This window comes from Eretmochelys imbricata, chromosome 16 (genome assembly GCF_965152235.1).
Source record: "Eretmochelys imbricata isolate rEreImb1 chromosome 16, rEreImb1.hap1, whole genome shotgun sequence".
Lineage (NCBI taxonomy): Eukaryota > Metazoa > Chordata > Testudines > Cheloniidae > Eretmochelys > Eretmochelys imbricata.
In genome coordinates, this window is record NC_135587.1 from 18,251,047 (window position 1) to 18,275,226 (window position 24,180).

Consider the following 24,180-nt stretch of genomic DNA (forward strand, 5'->3'; position numbering starts at 1 on the left):
TCAGAACATGCAAGTTCTTAGGGGTTAACTGATGGGGGAAAAGCAGGAGTGGTAGGAAGGAGCCAGTTGAGGATTCACGCCAATCCAGGACCCACTCTCCAAATGTTTCCAACTTCAACCCACTCCCAGAAATAGCTCCAGAGGGTTTGAGGCCCTGCGATTTGGTTGCCTAGGCCCCATTTCACCTTGAGCCTGCCCCATCAAGGCGCTGGGATGGTGCAGAGAGTTTGGGGCATAAGGGACAGTGCAAGGGGGCCTGACACCTTCTAATGTCTCTTTGGCCTAGGCATTGCCTATGTGGCTCCAAGCCCAGCACACAGTGGAGCAGAGTCTCACCATTCGGGAGCATTTGCTGCCCACCAGTCTGTCACCCAGCTCAGCGATGACTGAAGCATCTCTTGCAGGGGTTCTCAAACTTCATGGCAGCACGACCCCCTTCTGACAACAAAAATTACTACCCGACCCCAGGAGGGGGACCAAAGCCTGAGCCCACCCGAGCTCCACCACCCCGGGTAGGTGGGGATAGGGGGGTGAGCCAAAGCCCGAGTCCAAACCCCACTATCCCGGGGGCTGGGGGGGGGGCGCTGTAACCTGAGCCTTGCCACACAGGGCTGAAGCCCTCAGCCCCAGGTGGTGGGGCTCGGGCTTTGGCCCTGGACCCCAGCAAGTCTAACGCCAGCCCTGGCGACCCCCATTAAAACAGGGTCGCAACTCACCTTGGGGTCCCGACCCACAGTTTGAGAACCGCTGGTCTCTAGTTTAAAAGCACCTGGTCTTTTAGACTCTGGATCCCTCCCCTTTCCATGACCCACCTCCTTTGGCACATGCAGTGGCCTTCGGCCATTTTCACAGAGACCAAGAACTCAGACTGGGAAGCTCCCCTGTGGTTACTTCCCCTTACCGAGCATGCCTGCCGTGGTCTGTTTCCCTATTACTGCTATCTGTCCCCTGTACCCACCCAAAGCATGCCAGGCCATGCCCCCCTTATTGCCACCATGCCCTGTGCCCAACAGACGTGTGGGGCATTAATAAAAGGTTCAACAAAACCTGACGGGAAACCTCGGGGATGCTGTCATGTGGTGGCAGAAGCCGAGTGGCTGCCTGGTCGGGGTTGTACCCTGCACACGTATCTACAGGAAATATAATTAGCACACAGGGCCTTCTGTAAGTAAATGTGAGCCGCCTCATCTCACTCAGTGCATCAGACAAGACCGTTTGGGAGCAGCGAAGGTGGATCCATTTATCTATCCCACGGCTCCTAATTAACACAGGTGGCTTCTACTGACCCTGAGCGTCCCGGTGCAGCAGCAGCCTGGGTAAGAGCTGGTACTTGAATCTCCCCAGCGGCGGGGGCTTGAGTGCCACCCGGGATGGTGCCAATCCAGGAGATCTAAGTATTTATCCCGCTGATCCCACTTCACCAGCATAGAGACCAGGGCAGCACCACGGACACCCATCCTGTCAAGCTCACCTGTGTGTCGATCATCATCATCTCCCTCTCATCTCCTCGGTGGGGTCCTCACAGAGAAAGGTATCCAGAGGCCTCCATCCCACCAGCTCAGCCGCTCTCTCAGGGATTCAGATGGAGGGTGCTCTGGCTAGGAGGGGTGAGGGGAAGCTGGTCCTAGCCCCCACCCCAAGCCCTGCTGGGTCACCGGCTGCCTTCCATCTCCTGGCGCTGGAAGGAAGGAATCCCCCGGGTAAGATCCCTTGTCAGGGCTGAGAGGCTCAAGGCGTTGACAGGCTAGGAGAGGCAGGTGATGAGCCGGCATCCCCGACACAGGGCTGCCATGGTCACATTGCAAATCAAAACCACAGCTCGGAGCTCCACGCGGAATCAGCAGGATCCAGGGACCCGAAGGACGGGAGCAGTCTCCAGAAGACACATTTCCTCGCGGGGGGGCTGGGTCAGTTTCCCATTGTCTGCAAACAACCCCACGGAGCAGCAGCTTTGCCCCTTTAGGAAAGCTCCCAGTCCCTGCCTTCTCTTCCTCTTCCTCCTGCGAGGAAATCCAGCGTGTGGGACCCGAGAGCTCGTGCCCCGGTGGCGGAGGAGGGGGGGGGAAGCTAGCTAGCTTTCCAACAAACGCACGTTGCAGGCGGCAGATTGCAAAGCCAACACACGGCTTGGCTGCAACAATTTGCAAAGCGAGCGTGAGCGTGTGTGTGCAAAGGCGGTGGAAGGGGAGGGAATGAATCAGGCACCAGGCGTTTAAGGGGAGCTCCAGAATAAAGCCTTCTTCCCCGGGTCTCTGCGCTGGATCCCTTTCCAGGGCAGAGAAACTTCCCTGCAGCCAGGAGAGCAGCAGCATTAACAACAAAAAATCGTTGCAAACGAAGCAGCCAGGAATCCAATCGCCCAGGCGGGGCTGGAGCAGGCGATCGGATGATTCTCGAGATCCAGCCGGCGTGTGGCTCAGGGAAAGGCAGGGTTTCCCCCCCGCCCAGGTCAGCCTTTCCTCCTGGAGCTTTGATCCCACCTGGGGTAACCGAGGAGACAGGGGAGTTCCCAGGAGATTAGGGGAGGGATGGTGTCAGTGCTTCGAATTTAAAATCACCACCCCCTAATGCTCCTCAGCCCGTTGGAGTTGTAGGGTTTGGTCTTACAGACGCCCAGGCTTCGCCTGCCTGGAGCAAATGAGGTTGGCAGTAAATTGTGCTAAGCACAATATTTGAATGAGCCCCTGGTCAAGCACTATGGCACATAGACAAAGACAGCTGAGTTCAAAACCATGTTAGCTGGGCACCAGTGACCCCAGTTCAGTCATTCCCAGACCCACAATCACTCGGCTCACCGCTACACACAGACACAACAACCACACACAGTTACACTAAGAACCAGTCACTCATAAACACCAATCCCCCAGGCGGAGTCCATGACAGGTGCACAATCACACACATATACAGTCACTTGCAGACACCCAGATGTCACTCACACTCAACGCATTTCTCCTTGCCCTGCACTCCCAGGCAGGTGTTTTGCACCCCAGCAGAAATCTGATGAGTTTATTATGGCACCACAGTGTCCCTGGGCATCTCTTTCTGTCACAGCTCCAGCAGGGAGAGCGGAAAGGGGCTGCTCGTTGCCAAAAGCCACCTGGCAAACTGCAAACGGAAGGGAGTGAGGGCGTAGCACCAGCCTGGCAGAGGGAGGGCACTGCCCTGGATTACCTGCTTGCTGGCTCTCCCCCTCAGCACCACCCTGTAAAATGGATCTACCTTCCGGGTCACGTGCCCAGCACAAAGTGCTCAAGCGATGCGTGGGAGAAAGCAAAGCCCCTTGAGGTCTCTTGGGTTTGCACATCTGTCTACGCACGCTGCCACATGCAGTACTGGGATCAGGCCACACAGAAGAATCTATTTTTGCCTCAGCGCCTCTGACCAGTTCCCTCCTTCGGGCTGCCCCAGGAGGCCCTGCTCCTCCCAGCGTGGGACTAACAGTCTGCAGCAGATGCTGCTGTTCCATTAGCTCCATCTGGGGCTCAGCTGAGTCACAGAGATCCATAAAGGCAGGCTCAAATTGGGGCTGATGTCAGTCAGAGAGAGGTAGGGCCTGCAACTGGCTGGGCGTGATGGTGTGTTGTCTGTAGTGACACGTCAGGTGCCTCTTCAAAGCATGGGCCAGACCCATGGACCGGCCCTGAATCAAACAGGTTGGTGAGGGATGTCAGCCCAGTGTTGTCAGACCTCAGGACAGGGGATGGGTTTGATCTGAGCTGGTTTCCCTGTCTGGGCTGGAGCAACGCGCGGTGACTGATGAGCCCACACTGCCACTCGGTCGCCTGCAGGGCACCAGCTGTGTTCAGTAGAGGCTGGTCCCTGTCTCTTCCCAGATATGCCACTCCTCCCTCGCGTGACTAACCCCTGCTCCCTCCCCTGCTCTGCTCTCACACCAGGCCGCTGGCAGAGGCAAAACAGATTAGGTTCTCAGCAGCAGACAGAAAACCTAGTTAACACGAAGGGGGACATGGGTTACACAACAGCCAGGGGGATATTTTGGAGGGGCCCCTAGGGATGGGGGATATCCAGTGGAGCGGGATGGGCCCTCTGGAAACCCTTATTGCACCTTTTCCCAGAGTCTCCCCATCCAGTCAATGAGTTGGCTCCCTCTGGAGCTGGCCAGCAGGGGCTGGCTCAGCACTTCACCTCCATGGACCAAGTGTGGGGCCCCGTAGGAGGTACAACTCCAAGGGCTCCCTCTGATTCCTCCGCTACCTGTGGCCAGACCCACCGCCATCCCCTAGATGCACCATCCCCATCTGAGCACAGAGACCACTGCCTCCTTCACCACACCCCCCGGCTCATGCCAACCCAGAGAGCTCAGTGCCAAACCAGCCACCAGAAGCGGGGTCCCCTCCCCTGCACCAGGCCCAGCCAGGAGAGGGGAGACCTTTTGCAATGATTCCTGCCTGGAGAGAGCTATTTTGTAAGGCTATCAATGGGGGCAGGGGATGGGAGGGAGCAGAGCTGGGGGACTAAAGCCAGCCACATCCCAGCAGGACCCATCTAATTAGCCAAGCCGAGCCGCATCCTCTAGCGCCGTGTGGTATCGTGACTGTGGGGCTGCTGCGCAAACGACATCCACCCCCAGCCGTTTCATCTCTGTTCAAACGGACACCTGAAACGGAAGCAAGGAGGAAAAAGCTGCTGGAAATCTCCACGCACAATCAATTTGCTGGAGTGCCGAGCTTTTGATACTGAAGAGGGCTGAGCAGAACGGGGTTTCCATGGAAACAGAAAGGCTGCTGTTTAAAGGAGACTCGTTGTTCATATTTATGAGGGCGGTGACATGTGCCATTTCAGAGGGATGCTGGGAGAGGAGGCCGCCCACACACGCTGGCGGAGCGTGGGCCCAGTCAGGTCCTGGGCAGCTGGCTCAGATTAGAACGGCAGGGCCAGGCCAGCTGGGGTCCCCAGGCCCTTTTGGAGCAGTAAAAATGGGGCCTCAAGCAGTGAGTTCAGTTCTAATGCGGCTGGCACCAGCCTGGCAGCCCTGGAGTCCGAAGTCCTCTGAAACACAGAACCCCACCAACATGCCTCGTCTCAGGTGGTGCAGGAGCTACTCCTTGGGTTGAGAGGTTACAGGCAGTCTCTGGTGAAGAAGGGGCTCCAGTCTCCAGCATGTGGTGGCCCCCTGTCCACTAGAATTGGACTGAGAACCACCACTAATCTCCCAGAGATAGGGTTGCCAACTTTCTAATTGCTGACAACCGAACACCCTTGCCCCGCCTCTTCCCCTGAGGCCCCGCCCCCACTCACTCCTTTCCCTCCTCCCCCCTCGCTCACGCCCCGATCTCCCGGGACTCACCTGCTGCCTGCAGGGCCAGGCTGGGAGGAGATGACATGAAGCCGGCCGGCCAGCCCAGTCGGGTCACAGCGCAGGTCGGTTCCCGGAGCAAGGGGCCAGGGCACGGCGGCAACTGGGGCACAGTTGAGCAAAATGTGGGGCGGACAGGATTTCCACCCTCCCAGGCAGCACCTACCTCTTGGAGCCTGGTCCAGAAGCCAGCCACTGCTCTGTCAGGCGCGCGTCAGCAGCTGAGCAGAGAGCAGCTCACCCATGTGGCTGCAGCCGCCATTGCTGCACTTCCTGCCCCCACAGGGGTGGAGGCCGGTTACTGTGGCCAACCCGATTTTTCGTGTCTAGTCAGCTGTGCTGACTAGATGCTGCCAGGTTCCCTTTTTGACTGGACATTCTGGTCAAAAACCGGACACCTGGCAACCCTACACAGAGACCACGGCATAGCTTTGAGAACGGCTCTGGGTTCCTGCCGAGCTAGGCCGCAGTCAAACCAGTGAGCGTGTATGTCTATAGTCAGTGTTGTTAGATCGCTCCAAGAAAAGGCCAGAGGAGAGTTTGTGGTGTCCTGAGACCTGTTATCAGGTCTGAGTGATCATTTTCAGCAGGCACTAGAGACTGTCTATTGCCAGGCATGGTCTCACAGCATGAGCAGGAACTCCAGCCTTTTAAATCCAGCATTGCCACCAACTCCCTCTGTGCAAGTCCCTTAACTTCATAGCTTCCGTCCTCCATATGTACCAGGGGCATGATAATCCTGAGCTCACTGAGGTGCTGCGAGGATAAACGGGTTCATGTTTGTACACACAGAGCTCTCGTATTGTTATAACACTCGACACTGCTGACAAAACTCTCCCCTCCAGGCTAGAGTTGTGGCTTTATGTCTTATACTAGGGCCTGGCTCCATTCATACCCAGAACTCACACTGCTGACTGCAGATATAACTGGATCTCCTAGCTCCATCTGCACCACACTCAGCACTAGAGGGGTCGCTGCTTTGCTACAGCTGCAGTTCTTCAGCTGAAACACACTAAAGCTTCTGCTATCCACCCTTGGCAGCTGGTGCTGTGCAGAAATGGAAAACGGAACTTAACTTTTCAAGACCAGTAGGGGATTCTCTCTGGTTTCCTGGCTTATAAAATAAGCCTTAGCATTTATATGATGATTACGTATTCAAAGCACGTTGCAAACATTAATTCGTCTTCCCAACATCCCAGTGAGGTAGGGAAGGATTATCCCCATTTTATAGGTGGGGAAACTGAGGCAGAAAAGTGTAGTGATGTGCCCAAGGCCACAGGCAAGTCAGCTGCAGAGCTGGGACTGGATTCCACGTTTAGCCCCCCCAATGCCTCACTGTCTCTTGTAGTCTCCTTCACCTTCAACAGAATGTAGTCATCCATGGCTCTGTGAACAGAATAGAAACTCAACAGAAGAGGAGAATCATGGACAAAGGTTGTTCTCATTTACGCCCAGTGGCACTAGATGTCACTACAGAGCAACGCTCTAATCATAGTAACAAGCCACAGCTGCACAGTGGAGAAAATACAGGTTTGAAAGACTTTGGACCTTTAAGTTGATGGTAAAATTTGCTCATGGCAAAATGTTGCTACGAAGGCTCAGAATAAAATCCTTAAAAAAGGGTTACTAGCATTTAACTCTTGTTAAATCAGTTCAATGTCGAGAGAGAAAAAGGGAAGTTTCCTGGTTCAAAGCTGCCAGGGTTTTGCATTCAGATAGCCTTAAATTCGTTCTGCTTGAAAGCATCTAGGTGAATCTGTAACTAAGTCTGGAAAAGCTTAACTAAAGTATCTCTATTTGGGAGGTGATGGGGGAAGGAGGGTTACTGAGCTTTAAAATTCACACGCCCAGTACACGCAGCCATCACAACTTTCCCAACGGAGTTTCTCCTGCAGTCCTAGGTACAGCTCTGATGGCAGGATGGGGGTCTCAGTGTAAATGGAAGGCAGACTGATGTGGAGCATTCCTGCCTCCAATTCCCGATCACCCCCACCCCTCCCATTGCGGTTGTTGTCACTCCTAGACAGAAAGGGGGCTGGGCACATTGCTGGTGTTCTTGGCACACATCTCCTCTGCAGATCCCCACGCATGGCTGTGGCCACCCGCAGGACGCGCGACTCCAGGAGCAGTGTTGTGAAGCAGAGCCGGGGTGCTCAGGGAGGAAGCTCCGTCATGGCAACCCTATTGCTCACTGGGGGAGAAATCCTACCAGCGCACCTTGTTTTTATTATTATTTCTACTAGTATGAAGACGGGGATCCCGCTGTGCGAGGTGCTGTACGTGCACAGAGCAAGAGACAGTCCCTGCCCCGAAGAGTTCACAATCTAAACAGATAAAGCAAAGGGCAGGGAAGCTGAAAACAAAGGTGGCAAGCAATGTTCCCTCTAATTTTTAACAGGCCGTGTGCGCAAAAAATTTCTTCTGTGCCGCCGCCAAAACCGGAGTGCGTGCGGTGTTTCGCCGTGTGCGCAGGGTTTAAGATCTGTGTGCGTGCGTACACGTGCACAGCTTAGAGGGAACAGTGGTGGAAAGTCACTTGCTCAAGGTCACCCAGCAGCTCAGTGGCTGATCGGAGAAGAGAGCCCAGATCTCCCGAGATGCAGCTCAGAAACCCGTCACTGGACCATGCTTCCTCTCATTGCCCAGGCATGTCATTAAGCTGGCCAGAAGCACTTGTTTTGCTGCATTTTCCTAGCCTCCTTGTGCTGGCTTTGCACGAGGAACTTACAGCTAATACACTACCCACAGGCTTCTGTCATAGCTCCCTTAAAGACCACCTCAGTTCCCTTCTTCCCAGCCACCAACCAGCCCCCTAATTGGGGTGGGGGGAGGCAGGCTACTATTTTTTTTTAAACTAACTGGTTGCAAGTGACATTTCGGATACATGACCCAGAGCACCAGGGCCTGAGATGGGATCTAGGGGAGGATCAAGAGTAGCCAAAACGGGAGCCACAGAGTGGTGCCAGCATGGCCTGGCACAGAAAAGACTCCACGCCATTGACGGGATCAAGTGGGTCACTAGCTGGCCTCTCTCGGGATTCTCTTCCACACTGGGGGTTTCTGTCCCCAGCAGCCTACCGCAGACTTCCTTTTGTGGTTTAATGCATCGCACAAGAAATCAGCAAAGAGAGGGAAAGAAAACGCTTGTCAGAAGGGTCTTGCGTTAGACAGACAATGAATGATGAGTCTGTTCCATGCACCTGGAGGGGGATGGATGGAACAGGGGGCCCTTGGTCAAGGATGAGGTTGAGTCAGAAATATCTTGAAAGCAGTGAGCCAGAGCCTCACACTGTGTGAACTAACTTCCAGGGAGTGACAGCAATTTGCACCCACTGAGGATCTGGTCCTGTATTTCTACCTCTAATGTATACTCTAATATGGTGCTATGTGGACACTTAGAATCAACTCAATTCCATTGGCATGAGAACTCTGGTGACAGCATGGTCCAGTGGTTACAGCAGGAAGCAGAGTCAGTCTAGCGTGCTGCCACCAAATAAAGGGATAGGTCACTTCACTGCTGGGTGCCTCAGTTTCCCCTATGCAATGATACCCTAGATTGACACTGTGATGGAGTGATGCTTCCAGGCTCATTTCAGGCCTCAGCCCACGCACTCCCCTTTGAAGGTAAGTGGTTTCCTTATTTGTGTTTCTCCTACATCAGACCTCCCACCCCAGGCAGCCCAATTCTCCAGGGGCCTGGGTCTCAGGCCATCATCTTTAAAAAAGGGAAGAAGGAGGATCCTGGGAACTACAGGCCAGTCAGCCTCACCTCAGTCCCTGGAAAAATCATGGAGCAGGTCCTCAAAGAATCAATCCTGATGCACTTGCATGAGAGGAAAGTGATCAGGAACAGCCAGCATGGATTCACCAAGGGAAGGTCATGCCTGACTAATCTAATCGCCTTTTATGATGAGATTACTGGTTCTGTGGATGAAGGGAAAGCAGTGGATGTATTGTTTCTTGACTTTAGCAAAGCTTTTGAACGGCCTCCCACAGTATTCTTGTCAGCAAGTTAAGGAAGTATGGGCTGGATGAATGCACTATAAGGTGGGTAGAAAGCTGGCTAGATAGTCGGGCTCAACGGGTAGTGATCAATGGCTCCATGTCTAGTTGGCAGCTGGTATCAAGTGGAGTGCCCCAAGGGTCGGTCCTGGGGCCGGTTTTGTTCAATATCTTCATAAATGATCTGGAGGATGGTGTGGATTGCACTCTCAGCAAATTTGCGGATGATACTAAACTGGGAGGAGTGGTAGATACGCTGGAGGGGAGGGATAGGATACAGAAGGACCTAGACAAATTGGAGGATTGGGCCAAAAGAAATCTGATGAGGTTCAATAAGGATAAGTGCAGGGTCCTGCACTTAGGATGGAAGAATCCAATGCACCGCTACAGACTAGGGACCGAATGGCTAGGCAGCAGTTCTGCGGAAAAGGACCTAGGGGTGACAGTGGACGAGAAGCTGGATATGAGTCAGCAGTGTGCCCTTGTTGCCAAGAAGGCCAATGGCATTTTGGGATGTATAAGTAGGGGCATAGCGAGCAGATCGAGGGACGTGATCGTTCCCCTCTATTCGACATTGATGAGGCCTCATCTGGAGTACTGTGTCCAGTTTTGGGCCCCACACTACAAGAAGGATGTGGATAAATTGGAGAGAGTCCAGCGAAGGGCAACAAAAATGATTAGGGGTCTAGAACACATGACTTATGAGGAGAGGCTGAGGGAGCTGGGATTGTTTAGCCTGCAGAAGAGAAGAATGAGGGGGGATTTGATAGCTGCTTTCAACTACCTGAAAGGGGGTTCCAAAGAGGATGGCTCTAGACTGTTCTCAATGGTAGCAGATGACAGAACGAGGAGTAATGGTCTCAAGTTGCAGTGGGGGAGGTTTAGATTGGATATTAGGAAAAACTTTTTCACTAAGAGGGTGGTGAAACACTGGAATGTGTTACCTAGGGAGGTGGTAGAATCTCCTTCCTTAGAGGTTTTTAAGGTCAGGCTTGACAAAGCCCTGGCTGGGATGATTTAACTGGGAATTGGTCCTGCTTCGAGCAGGGGGTTGGACTAGATGACCTTCAGGGGTCCCTTCCAACCCTGATATTCTATGATTCTATGATCATTTACAGGAGGGCAGAGTGCCACCCAATTGGAATGATGGCAGTCTAGACCCACTTTGCCCTGGTGTTAATGCCATCCTGAGCTGTAGGGAAAAGAAGAATCAGGCTGTTGTCTAATTACGGAGGCCACCTGGGAGCGGACAGAGGCAGCGGATGGTGCCCTGTGGCTGGCTGCCATAGACAGACTCCAGCTCTCCTCCCACAGGAGCCAAAGCTGCCTGCTAGTGCTGGGGGAAGGGAGTGTTCTTGGCTCCAGAGGGGTGAAGCAGGGAGAGGTGATGGCAGAGGACTGGTTCCCGTCTGCTCTCAGCCAGCATGAGCTAATCCAGGGCCCCACCCCCTCCTCCCAGGCTGGGCGTGCATCTCGCCTGTCACACAGCCCTGCTGCCTGGATGCACAGGGATTCCCCAGACGCAGTTACAAATTGCAGCCCCGCAAAGCGCTATTCGCAGAGCAGGCTGCATGACAGGAGGTCAGCCCTAGGGAGAAGCTGCAGCGTGTGGGCCAGCCAGGGACAACACAGCCCATGACATGGTACAGCTTAGACCCTATGCTATGCCAATCACTGGGGTGACTGCGGGCCTTTGATTTGACTGGAGGAGGGCTGGGAAGCACCAGGTTAGCAGCAGCCTGGGAAGCAAAGCTGCAACTTCTCTCAAACAGCTGGATACAGACACCTTTAACTGAGGCCCCATAAGCAGCTGTCATGAAAGCAGGTACTATCCCCTCTGCATGGCCCTGAGGCAGGGACTGCTTCTCGCTGTGTGTGGTGGGAATGGAGAGATGACGTGGTCACAGTCTGTAAACCTTGGTGGGGAGAAGATTTCTGATAGCAATGAGCATTTTAATGTAACAGACAATGGCAGATCGATATCCCATGGCTGGAGGCTGAAGCTGGACAAATTCAAATGGGAAATAAGACACATTTTCAACAGTGAGGGTAATTCAACCATGAAACACCTGACCTAGGGCAGTGGTGGATTCTCCGTCACGAAGTCTTCAAGCCAAAACTGGATCCCTGTCTACGAGATACTCTCTAGCTCAACCCCAAGTTATGGGCTTGACATAGGCCTCACTGGGTGAAATTCAATGGCCTGTTGAATGCAGGAGATCAGACTAGTTGAGCCCAATAGTACCTTCTGGCCTGATAACCTATTAATCCATATGTGTACAGCAGCCAACACAATGGGAGCTGGAACTTGGCTGGGATCTTCAAGCACGACTGCAATACAAATAACAAATAAGAGCTAGAGATCTTGGGGGGATGGGGCGTATGGCTAAGGCTTGAAATAGGATGGGGCTTTTCCTTTGGCCTCCTGGTCCCGAGGAAGGGATGAGGAGCACAATTCTCCAAGGTGGGCACTTTAATAGGGGATCCAAATATATCTCTAAGGCACACATCAGCATCCAAGCCCTAATGAAGAAAGCATCACAGGGGAGCAAAATGGGTCCAGCTGGTGATGATTGCTGAGGGGGTGTTGCCCATAAAATGTATAACAACAATGGAAATGCTGAGGGCCTTTCTAACATGCATTGCAGCAGGTAAATGCCCACAGTGACACACCTGAGTGACAATCAGAATAGCCTGGAATAGCCTCATTAGCCACTCGCCTTTGGAAATGGACCGCTTGATTCACTGCCATTTAGCAATTATCTGAGGCAAGAGCAGCCAGCTGCCTCTTCCCCATGTTCCCTCCCTCTACTGCCAAATGAGTCTTTTTTGAACAGTTTCCTTGGAAACAGACCGCTTAGCCCTCTCACCTCTGCCCCCTCCCCTCCTTGCTTTCCAGTGCAGGAGCAGAGCTGTGCTCAGGCAGTCTCTGCTCTTCCCCAAGGTCTCTCTACCAGCTCTCATTAAACGAGCGTGGCAAAGACGTGCGTTATTCTTCGGTCATGTGCCTCGGGAGCTATTTGAAAGATGCTTATGGCACAGGTGCTTCAGCAGGGTGGGTGGCATTTGGGCCTTAGTTAGGCAGCCACCATTGCAGGTGATTGTTGTTTTCCTGCATTTGTATTTCTCTTCTGGTTCCAGAGGAAGAGTCGGGTTCTGAGGCTCCCAGTATCCAGATCAGCTTCTCCTTGTTCTCATGCCAAACAAATAGTAACCTCGGCCCACCTCGCACCTCCACTCCCCCTCCTCTGACTGTCACGTCACGGTTATTCAGCTGGAGCAGGGAGCCCCAGAGTAGAACTTGAAATTTCACTGCAGTATTTCATTAATAAGACAAAGTGAAATTAACCCATTTGCTACAAAACACGTTAGGTGTTACTGTTACTCCCAGCAACCCAGCAGCTTCTAGGCAATTTATTTCACAGAGCTTAGGAACGCTGGAATGGACTGAATAGTGGGATGCGCCTGGACACCTCAATGCCAAATTTTCTTTATCAGAGAAGACTGAATGATCCACAGAGAGATATGAACCATTGAAAAGGTTCAGAGGTTGGCTTTGGTTGAGATATGCATGCAGACATTCAGATGCTGGCCTGATTTGTATCTGATCTGTTCACATCTCTTGGGTCTGCAAAACTGGGCAGGATATGAGGAACACAGAAAATGCCAGACAGGGTAAGATCATTTTTCTGTCTAGTTGAGTATCCTGTCTCTGACAGTGGCTGGAACGAGCTGCTTCAGAGGAAGGTGCAATAAACGCTGTGGGAGGCAGCTAGAGAAAAACCTCCTTCCAGGAAAAGCTTCCTCAGGACCCCAATCATTGGAGGTTGGTTTATGCCCTGCACTATGAGGGTTTATATGTCTTCCTTGTTTATTCTTTTAATTTTTTTACCACAATTGTGAATATTCTCCTTATCCAGATTAATGTGCAATCTTTTTTTGAATCCTGCTAAATTCTTGGTCTCAGCAATGATTTGTGGCAATGAGTTCCTCAGGCTAATTACGAGTTGAGCCTTGCTTCTGGAGTGTGAAAAACATCATGAAAGTTAACAGCACCTTTCCATTCAGGGCTGAGGTTTGACAGGACTGATTGTCATTTTATTGCCCAGGCTCAGACCAAACTACAATTTGGGTTTTTTTCTTTTAAACCAGCACACAGGGGATTCTAAGCTTTAGTATTGCTTGGCAAAAGGCCACCATCCAGGCCCTGGCAGCCTCCCAGTTTTACAGGGAAGAGGAATCAAGTAGCTCAAGTAGTCACCATCACTAAGGCATCATCACACCATTCTCAACAAGTACCTTACACCATCCCTGAGCTGAAAGAACCACCTGCCCTTCCCAGTGCCAGCTCCACAATCCATCCACAGAGGGGAGCCAAAACACTGACTGGGACACATCCTGCACTGGCAGCAGATCAAGGGCCTGATTGCATGGCAAAAAAGAGAGGGCTAGATACCTCCAAGAGGGCCTGACACATCAGTCCCGTATCTCCTTGTAGTCCTTATCCACCGTGGAAAAGCGTATCAGGCGCACCTCAGGCGGCTTGGGCTTGGTGTCATCCCACACGTACTCCGGGGAGAGGAGCTTTGAGGGCTTGTGGGAAAAGAAGTGCCTATTGAGGTGGCTCTCCTCCTGCCAGGTCGCCATGATCCCGTTGGCTTTGTCCGCCAGGATGGTCATGTGGCAGGCCCTGGTAAACTCGTACACCTGCTTGACCAGCCCGCCGAAGACGGCCCCTGCATAGTAGAAGTCCCCCTGGCTGTCAGGGATGAAGGCAGCGGAAGAGCTCCTCCTCTCATAAGGGAACTGGCTGCGAGGGACATTGTAGTACCCAGGGTGTATGGCTGCTACCATCTCACCCAAAGTCTCCGCCCCCCATGGGTTGTGAAACACCATGTCGATGTCCAGGCAGAAGAGGTAGTTCACCTCCTGGTGGCTCACCTCTGCGATGTGCCTGTTTATTGCCTCCATCCTGCGCATGGAAATCTCCTGCCAGTGAGAGTATTTTTTGATGGGGACAATGCTGAGGCTCCGGCCGGGCTGCAGCTGGACTCTGGGGATCACCTGGGGGTCGTTGGTGAAGATGTAGTACTTCACTCGATAGCCTTTCATGAAAAGCTTCTCCGCCGAAGCCACGAAGCGGCCCACAAATGTGGTGTACCTGTGCAGACACAAAGGCATTGATGCACAGCACCATGGAGGAGAGGGGCCGTGGCCCAGGTTACTGGGGGTCTATAGTACACTAGGATGTGGTAGGAAGAGTTTTGCCTAGATACTGCTCTAACGATGGGCACATTACAGGTGCAATGGGTTGGAATAGCGCTACATTAGATGAGGGCAGAGAGACAATGCCTTGGCCGGTCAACTACCTGAAATGAACTAGAAATCCCACATGTCCCAGCTCTCGCTAGTCTCACAGAGAACCTGGGATGGACTTTCAAAATTGCTGACTGTGCTTCTCTGTGGCCTTACAGCTCATGTGGCCATTTAGGGTACATCCACACGACAGTCAGAGGTGTGACTGCAGCATGTGTAGACGTACCCAAGCAAGCTTTGATCTAGCTAGCTCAGATCCCAACAGCAGCGAAGCTGTGGCAGCCTGGGCTGCAGCATGCACTAGCCAGCCAAGAAGCCAGGCTCCTTGGCGGGCGTGTACGCAGGCGGCTGCAGCCCGTGTTCCACCGCTTCACGGCTATTAGCACCCGAGCTAGCTCAGCTGGGTCTACATGTGCGGCAATCGCACCTCCGTTGCGCTGTACACATCATCAGTCTGATCCGTGTGGGTGTAAATGATCACCCGGGGCAGCGGTGACTCACGCTCCTGGCTTAGTGCACGCAGCAGGTGTCTTTCCATCACAGAAGGGGTCTCTTCTCAGACTGTCTAATGATCACCCATGTGGTTCCAGTTTGGCAGATGGGGGAAGTCACTGGGGAGTCATTTGACTTACACTCAGCATCAAAACCACACGTTTAATTTAAAGTCTGACTGACATTGCGTCTCCTGTTCCTGGGATTCTCTAAAATTGCGGGTTGATGGCTGGCAAGGTAGGTTATTGCATGCCAGCCTCTGGAGATGATCACGTCTGAGTTAGATTATACCAGCGAACGGAGTTTGGTGGTCTTGGCCTACTCACTGGTGGATACTTATCCATGTAATAAAACCAGCCTTCCTGCAAGGTCTTGTCTACTCTAGAAGGCTTTACCAAGTATACGAAAACCCATATGCTACACTGGCAAAGCGCTTCCAGTGTGGACGCAGCTATGCCGGCAAATACCGGTATCGTAACCCCCCCGGAGTGAAACAAGCTCTACTAGTATAAGTGCGGCTTTGCCCATAGCGCGGCGTCTTCATCGGGGCTTTTGCCAGCACGGTGCTGTCAGTCAGGGCTCACACCTCTTGCCTGACTGAGGCCACAGCTGCGCTTCGGGCACTTCAGTGGCATGACGATAGCTCTGTAACTGTGCCACTGTAGCGCCGAAGTGTAGATGCTTCCTACAGTGATGGAAGGGGCGTTTCCATCGGTGCAGGTCATCCAGCTCCCCGAGCAGCTGTAGCTAAGGTGATGGAAGACCTAGCCAGGGGTTAGGCTGGCATAGCTACGGCGCTTGGAGGCGTGATTCATGCCAACCTAACTTTTAAGTAAAGACCAGGCCTGACGTAGCTCGGCCGGCAGGAGCCGGTGGCTTGGACGCCAGAGGAGGTGTGGCACCGGACTAGCACCGGTGTTACTCAGCACAGCAGGGCTGATAGGCAGCAATAGAACCTACTTGAGCTATTGGGAGGCAGCATGGTCTAGTGGCTAGAACACTGGCCGAGGTCTCCAGAAACCTGGGTTCTGTCACTAGCCTGCTGGGCGACCTTGGGCAAGTCATTTCCCCACTCTAGGCCTCCGTTTGCCCATCTGTAAAAGGGGGCTAATGGTGTAAAGCATAAAGTCGTTGGTGATCTACTGATGCCAAGCGCAATACAAGAGCAAGGGATGATGATGCCTATTTCTAGCTGATTCCACCAGGCCAGGCTCTAACCAGTGTCATTGCTACCAACAGGTTACAAGGCCCTTACTCTTACAGAGGGGAAACTTGAGCAGATGTAAAAGGTTGTTCCTGACCCCAGCTCTCTAGCCTGTGCGAGTCTGGTCTCTCTTCTCTGAGCAACTCCTTTAATTCCACCTTTGCCCTCCTCTTGCTCTCACTGCCCCCCACCTAGTCCTCTGTGGGAGGACCAATGCTGGGGACAATGCTGGCTGGGGAGCTTTGGGAGGACGCAAACCTTTTGCCTCACGAACCAGAGCCGTTGTGCGACTCACTTACTTGCCAACGGCAAAGGCTGTCACCCCTATGGTGAGGTTCAGTGGCTTGTAGGCACTGTCCAAGAGTTCGGAGTTGAAAATTCCTTCCCAAACAATGGGGGCCAGCCAAGGCGTGAGAGTCAGCACGTCCTGGCGCCTGAAGGAAGACGAGAAGGGCAGTAAACAAAACGAAACAGTCCCCTTTGGTCTGAGCCCAGTACGGCTGTGAAAGAGATGCTGGATAATGCATGTGTGAAGTCAATAATTAACCCTTCAAGTTCCATTGTACATGAAACATGCCAGGCTCCCCCATTGGAAATTTTCCCTCACGGCAGCCTGGAGGCTTCATAACTAAGGCTTCGATTTAGTCACGGGTGTTTTTAGTAAAAGTCACGGACAGTAAACAAAAATTCATGGCCCGTGACCTGTCCATGATTTGTACTGTTTACCCATAACTAAAACTTGGGCTGGGGCCCTCAGTGCTCGGGGGGCGGTCTGTGGGGAGGGGACCATGGGTGCTGTGGGGAGTGGCCTGGGACCTCTGCTCGTGCTGGGTGGTACGGGGGCAGCGTGTGGCCCGGGACCCCAGCTGGTGCTGGGCAGGGAGGGGCTTGGTGGGGCTGATAGGCTCCCTACCCAGCTCCGTGTGTCCCTGCAGCTCCTAGGGAGAGGGAAGTCCAGGGGGGCTCCATGCACTGCCCCCGCCGAGCTCCAGTTCTGCAGCTCCCATTACCTGGGAACCACAGCCAATGGAAGCTGCGGGAGCAGTGCCTGCAAGCAGGGACAGCGTGCAGAGCCCCCTGGCCCCTCTGCCTAGGTCAGGAGTTGCGGGGTCATGCCGGCTGCTTCCAGGGAGCCTTCCCCCGCCCCCCCAGTAACCACCGCCCTGCACCCCCACCCCTAATCTACAGCTGCTGCTGGCCCAGGGGTGCCTGAGTATTCGGGCAGCCCCTGAGCCAGCCGCAAAAGTCACAGAGGTCACAGAAAGTCACAGAATCCGTGACTTCTGTGACAGACACGCAGCCTTATTCATAACTATATGATTCTCTCCAGCTACTTCCATCACCTCATTGCAGGAGGCCTCAGAGCAGGATAAAGCAGGCTCTGAATTTCTGCTCCTAGGGTGAAATCCAGTCCTGTGCAGAGGGGCTAGCAAAAGGTCCATGCTCCATTTACATCCTACTTAAGCCCATGGGATCTCTGCACAGGGCCACTGAACTCCACATAGGGGGAGGCCACGCATACCCTCCTTATATCTGTTGCAGGCCTATACGGGTAGCTGCATATGGATTTAAAATATATGCAAAATTATTAAAATTAAACAAAACTGTCTTTTCATAACCATGGCAACGGGGCAATCTGTGGTATGGCACTGCATTATCCCAGCCTGGAAATGTAGTTTTCATATGTTGGATCATAGCTAATGTTTTTAATATCTGGTCCAGCATTCGGACATGTAACAAAGCTATGGGAAATCCATACCCTCTTTCACCTGCACAGTGTGAGCATCTCATGCACATGTAACAGAGGACTGTTATTCCTGACCACAGTCCACTGAATGCATCCGATGAAGTGAGCGTACGCTCAAATAAATTGGTTAGTCTCTAAGGTGCCACAAGTCCTCCTTTTCTTTTTGCGAATACAGACGAACACGGCTGCTACTCTGAAACCTGACCACAGTAGTTCACTTACATTTTATCCTTCTTCCTATACGAAGGGCTGTTTGCAAGGGCTCTTGAGTGTTTAATGAGGTATGTTTTATGATGCTTGCCTGACCCTGAGATTTGTTGCTGAGACTTAGCAGAAGCCTTGTTTGGCCTCGTTTTGGGACTATGCCAATATGCAGCTGTCTTCCCGACCCCACCTTCCAACCCAGATCCCCTAAGGCCACAGAGGGCATGTAAGCTAGGTTCAAGGAACCAGGGGAATAGCTTGGTGGCCCAACATTGTATTGCATCGTAGCTCAGCTGCAGCAGATTCAGTCAGATTGGACACAATGTTTGGTGAGCCTTGAGTGTGACTTCCTTGTACATTAGGGAAGTCTGATATATTGAGACAAAAATAAATTCAGGAACTGATGGGGGAGAAAGAATAGAATTTGGTTTTGTATGTAGAAAACACATTAATTTAACCAAGATCTTCTCTTTCCAGATCAGTTATCTGAGGTCTTATTTTTGGACACCCTGGGAGTAAGTTTATCCCTTGTATCCAATTTCCTTTCCTTACAAAGGGCTTCACTGGATCTCTCTGGGTGACTCATTCTCCATGGTATTTATACACTCAGCGAAGCATATGCAACCACTAATTAGCTCTCCCCGGAAACATTTCACACAAAAAGCTGCTATAAAATACCACACAATGGGCCTGATTCTCCTTTCACTTACACCAATATAGGGTGACCAGACAGCAAGTGTGAAAAATCGGGATAGGGAGTGCAGGGTAATAGGAGCCTATATAAGAAAAAGGCCCCAAAATCGGGACTGTACATATAAAATCAGGACATCTGGTCACCCTACACCAATATAACTCCATTGACTTCACTGCAGTTATTTTCAGTTTACACCAGCATGAGTGAGAGGAGAATTAGGCCCCATGTGTCCTAGCAAAACAGAAACGAGATGCAAACATGGATGCATAGACACACGTTAGGTGTTAAAATGGTGGCTAATGAAGGGAACTTGTTAGAGGTGTCAGACACACTGCTCCTGTTGGGCCCACTCCTGCAAAGGTGCTGAGCATGCTCAGCTCCCTGCTGAAGCCAGGGGAAGATTAGTGACTGCACTTTTCTCTCTGGTAAGTCATCACTATGGAAAAGCATTGCAAGGATCCTTCCAAATCCTAATGATGCACCCAAAGGGAACTGAAACTGCCTCTCTTGGGGTTTTATACCGTTGGCCATCACCATAGCATCTGCTCACCTAATTAGGCATTCCTCATTGGCTAATGGGGGAGGATTAAAAGAGAATGAGGCCGAAGACACCAAACACCAAAATATTTGGAAGATAATACATCAGCCTGGGGATGAGACACAGCTACCCATTAGTCTTCATGAGGCTGTATTCTGTTACCATTACTCCTGTTGAGTAGTATCTTTCTCCACAAGCAGTCTCATTGACTTCAATTGGCCTACTCATAGAGTAAGGTGCTGTTCAGTGCGATTAAGCGTTTTGCAATCTGACCCGTCATCTTAAAGGGTCCAATCCTGACAGACCCCGGGCGCCCCGAATTGAAGTCAGTGGTGCTACTCGCATCAGTTGTTGGGGGTGGGGAGGGGGTGTCACAGAATCAGACTGTCCTGGGAGGAGACTTACTTCTGATCCAGTAATCTGGGCTGAGGATAAAATAGCCTGCAAAGGAGAACAAACATCCACTGAATAATGGAGGACTAGGCCTGGAGGAGAGGAAAAGCATTTAAAAGGGGAGACATTACAAAGATTGGTGCTTACTGGGGGAAAAGCTGGACAGGCTTCTCTTCTGCATATTGTAGTTTCATGGAGCTGCATAAGAAGAAGGAAAGAGGGAAAGGTCTGTACATTCTCCTTGACACAAGGGGGCAGGTCAGTTTCAGGATTGGTCCTTGCACCAAATACTCCTCAAAGCACAGGCCCTGGTTGCTCCTACCCAACAAGCTGCATTGCCTGGCAGGGGCTGCATGCATTGCCTCCCTAGGTAAAGCTTTAAGAGCTGTTAGAGAAACCAGTCCTTTAAAATGGCACCTCGCCACACAACCCCATGGGGTGGGAGAGACTGGGGGCTTTCGGGGAGTCCTTTACACCTCCCAGATTCTCTGGGGGAATCAGGAGAAGGCTAGAGCCTCAGGGCAATAAGCCAATGGAATACACGCTAGCAAGGGATTGTCAGCATGCACTGCACTTTGTTGGCTCTGTACCCACTGGGGCACCGCCCCCCCACTACTGGAGGAATTCTTAGCTGGGGAGAGACGGGGTTTGCGATGTACAGGGAGGAGAGTTGGGCCAGGGAATCCGAGCCTGATTCACGTGCAGTCGCACGTACACAAGTGTCCCCCTGAAGCCCCTTGGAATGCAAGCAGGATTGCTACTCAGCAGGGCTAAGGCTTTCATTCCCACCTGCTGACCAAAGGACATTTGTCCTCCTCTTAGCCCCGCAACGCCAGAACAGTGACAGGAGAGCGAATACTGGCTTCTCCTCTGACCAATAACACTGTTTGACACCAAAGTTCCAGTTCTTCGTTGCTGGCGAGAACTCAAGGGGCACCAGCTTTGTTTACAGATCCCAGCAGCACTGGGCAGCGACACAAAATCAAAGCTAAATTCTAACCTGTAACGGAGGGAAGACAAAACAGAAAACTCTAGATTCCGATCAGTGGACTGTCGAGGAGCTGCAGGAGATTTCCACTGGCCACAGGAGCCGCAGAGGGCCGATGTAGACAGCCCTCCGCTACCCCTACCCCACTGCAGGCTCTGTCATAGGGAGCAGGCACGTCTGTTTTGTCTTCCCTCCATTACAGGTTAGGATTTAGCTTTGATCTTGTGTCGCTGCAGCTGCCCAGAACGAGGGCGCAGGAGGGCAGCTGATAGCCACCTTTACCCTGACTTCTCCCACACAGGTGCTAAACCGCTCGGGAGAAGCAGCACAGAACCTAGCCCTACATTTCTGAGAACTGACACGTCACTTCTTAACCGCATCGTCCCTGGGCTAGCACAGCTTTCAGTGCAGTGTGGTCAGCACTTTGCATTGCTGCAGCCAGTATCAAGCCTATTGAGAAAAGCAGCCTGGCGGGATTTCCAGCATCGCTAAGCCACACATTCACAGCCTACTTGGAGTTCATTACCTGAAGGCTTAGCCGAGATGCCCTCGGTCAGATTTCCTTCCACCGCCTGCTGCACTGGATTTGTTTAAAGGTAACTTGGGCAGTTGCTGAGCTCACACAGCAGGGTGGTGCTGTTGGTAACCATTCAGAACGGCTTGATTTCTGTATCCCAAATTGCTTTGCAGAGCCAAATAACATGGTTATGGAGTAGGTGTGGCACCTTAGAGACTAACAAATTTATAAGTTTTCGTGAGCTACAGCTCACTTCATCGGATGCATTCAGTTTTTCCAGTGAATGCATCCGATGAAGTGAGCTGTAGCTCACGAAAGCTTATAAATTTGTGAGTCTCTAAGGTGCCACAAGTACTCCTTTTCTTTTTGTGGATAGAGACTAACATGGCTGCTACTCTGAAACCTATGGTTATGGAGTGTAACAAAAATACTAGAGGGAAAGAGGGAGATGAGGAACTCCAGGCGAGGGAGCCGCAGAGTGATTGCACGCAGCTCTCTGTGCTTTTATTAAACTATGAACATATGACCTGTTAAAGAAAGAAGAGGGAAGGGAGCTATTCCATCAGCTGGAACAGATTCCAGGATAAAATGGCTTTCAGAGGCATATGCATCTTAATGGACAGTGAATGTTTCAAGCTGAGTATATTGAGAAGCAACCCGAAACGTCTAGATTCTTATTCTCCCTACAGAATGTTGTGTTTCCCATTTCTAAGTAATGGGATCTTTAACAAGAACAATAGACCGTGACATGGGGTGGGGAATGATATTGTCTAACGCCACTGACTAAGGTCCTATGGTTACTTAGATGTTAGGCCCAGATTCACAAAGGTATTGAGGCCCCTAACTTGCATTGAAATCAATGGAAGTAAGTGGTCCTAATACTTGGGAGGATCTGGGCCTAAGCTCTTTAGGACAGGGGCCATCTTTTTGTTCTGTGTTTGTTTTGCGCCTAGCACAAAGGGGCCCGGCTCCAAGATTAGGACTTCTAAGCACTGCAGCGATGTAGATAATAAATAATAATAATCATCCAGTCACCACGGAAAAGGACCAGGAACTAGGCGATCTCAGTTCTAGTCCCACCTCAGCCAAGACACACTGTGTGACTTTAGGCAAGTCATCATTTCAGCTCGGTCTCAAACTGGATACTTACAAGATTTCTGGGCAAGGAAGGTAGTGTGGAAGGTAGTGGACTGGCCCATTCCAGACGGTCATCCTGTAAGTAACAGGAGAACGCATTAAAAGGTAGGAAGACATTTTCCAGCACTTGTCAGGATTTTCAAAGGTTTTCTCAGAATCCTACACAGAGCCTGAGACGGCCTGCTAGGTTATCTAGCCAATTCACCAGCGGATGCAGAATACAGTGATATACAACCTCTGTGAACATTTTTGGACTATAATTTACTGCTGGTCATATGCGAAAGGGCATCATGAACGGCTGATGTCCAATAGGCTCCAACTTTAAAGTAAAGGAGTAGTATTATTATTATTTACATCAAAGTGTTTTACAGACTGCAAACCATGTAAATATATAGGGCTCCCTTCACCACTGGTGACAGACAGCCACCTCTGGAATGGTGCAGAACAGCCATTAGTATAGGGCCAGAAATACATGCAAAGTATAAATAGTAACAATAAAGTCTCCTTCCAAGTGGTTTGTGATGCATCACTGCAGTGTTTGCCTGTGAGCATTCCTCGAGTATGAGTCAGTGGGTAAGTAAGGCCAGCAGTAGATACTCACCAGATAAATATGGGAATGAGGATCAGGCAGAGTATGAGAACAGATTTCACCACTTTCCAGCAAGTCATTTCTCCTAAAGTGAAGCAAAAAAAAGACAAAATTTCCATTCGCAGCAGTTCTCAATCGGCCATGGACAAAAGATGAGGCACTAGTCTTCAAACTGGGTACAAAGATCCCACAGCAAGGGACACACAGGGAAGCATGAAATGCTATGTGGCTCATTTTATCTCACGGTTTTAATTCCTCCTCTTGCGCATGCGGGAATCCAGCAGGGGTTGGATTGCAACAGTCTGAGAGCCCAGCTAGTCTCTACAGCTGTCTTCCCAAGCTCCATCAGAGAAACCTCACTATGGCCACAATGCCCTGGCTAGTTATACTGTAATAGACTATTGTGGCCACATCCACCCTAATTGAATTGGCCTCATTAGCACTGACCCCCCACTTGGTAAGGCAACTCCCATCTTTTCATGTGCTGTATATTTACATATAAGCTGCTCTAAGGTGCCACAAGGACTCCTTGTAGTTTTTCCTGATCACAGTGGCTCATTTGGTTATGTCCCGAAGCCTGGAGGTTGATAGCCCTCCTAATTTTATCCTAACCTGCGTGAAGCCACTTGTTCAGATAAAGCTATAATCTCTTTTTGAGGTTTAGTAAGCTGCTGGACTCAGTGATATCAGAGGGTAGGTACAGTTAATGTAGTCATCACTGCAGAATATAGATACCAGCCTCCACGGGCTAATAATTGCCCAAGACAGAACGATCCCAGCATATGTGCATATGAGATGAAGGCAAATTGGGATCTGCCATAGTCAAGGTAACACCCTGTAATATGGAACAGATGCGAGCCATAATATAGACTAGATAATAATGGATCTCTATTTCAGGGTGGTCTCTGTAGCCCTGACACAACCCTGAGTCACACCTTAAACAGCTGGAAGGTCTGATAAGGGGCAACACAAGGCAATTCCCTCCTGCCTGGCAGCCCAGCGCGTTGCTCTCAGCTCCCAGCTCCTGCTGGTGCAAAGAACC

At 51.5% G+C, this 24,180-nt stretch overlaps 1 protein-coding gene across 1 annotated transcript; it reads right to left on the reverse strand.

Moving 5' to 3' along the window:
- Nucleotides 1-13,795: 13,795 nt before the first annotated feature.
- Nucleotides 13,796-23,218, reverse strand: GBGT1 (globoside alpha-1,3-N-acetylgalactosaminyltransferase 1 (FORS blood group)). Its single transcript, XM_077836149.1, has 6 exons — nt 23,151-23,218; nt 22,563-22,625; nt 20,055-20,105; nt 19,920-19,955; nt 16,631-16,765; nt 13,796-14,480 (listed from the first exon to the last, which is right to left on the reverse strand). Exons 1-6 carry the CDS (start codon nt 23,216-23,218, stop codon nt 13,796-13,798), a joined length of 1,038 nt encoding a protein of 345 aa, XP_077692275.1.
- Nucleotides 23,219-24,180: the final 962 nt, after the last annotated feature.

What these genes read in the sequence shown, in the direction of transcription:
- GBGT1 (XM_077836149.1), bottom strand. Translation starts at nt 23,218, where the DNA reads ATGACTTGCTGGAAAGTGGTGAAATCTGTTCTCATACTCTGCCTGATC. An exon ending in CTTCCTTGCCCAGAAATCTT is followed by an intron (nt 20,106 to 22,562) that starts GTAAGTATCCAG and finishes CTTCTTATGCAG; the next exon opens with CTCCATGAAACTACAATATG. An exon ending in ACAGCCTTTGCCGTTGGCAA is followed by an intron (nt 14,481 to 16,630) that starts GTAAGTGAGTCG and finishes GTGTCTGCACAG; the next exon opens with GTACACCACATTTGTGGGCC.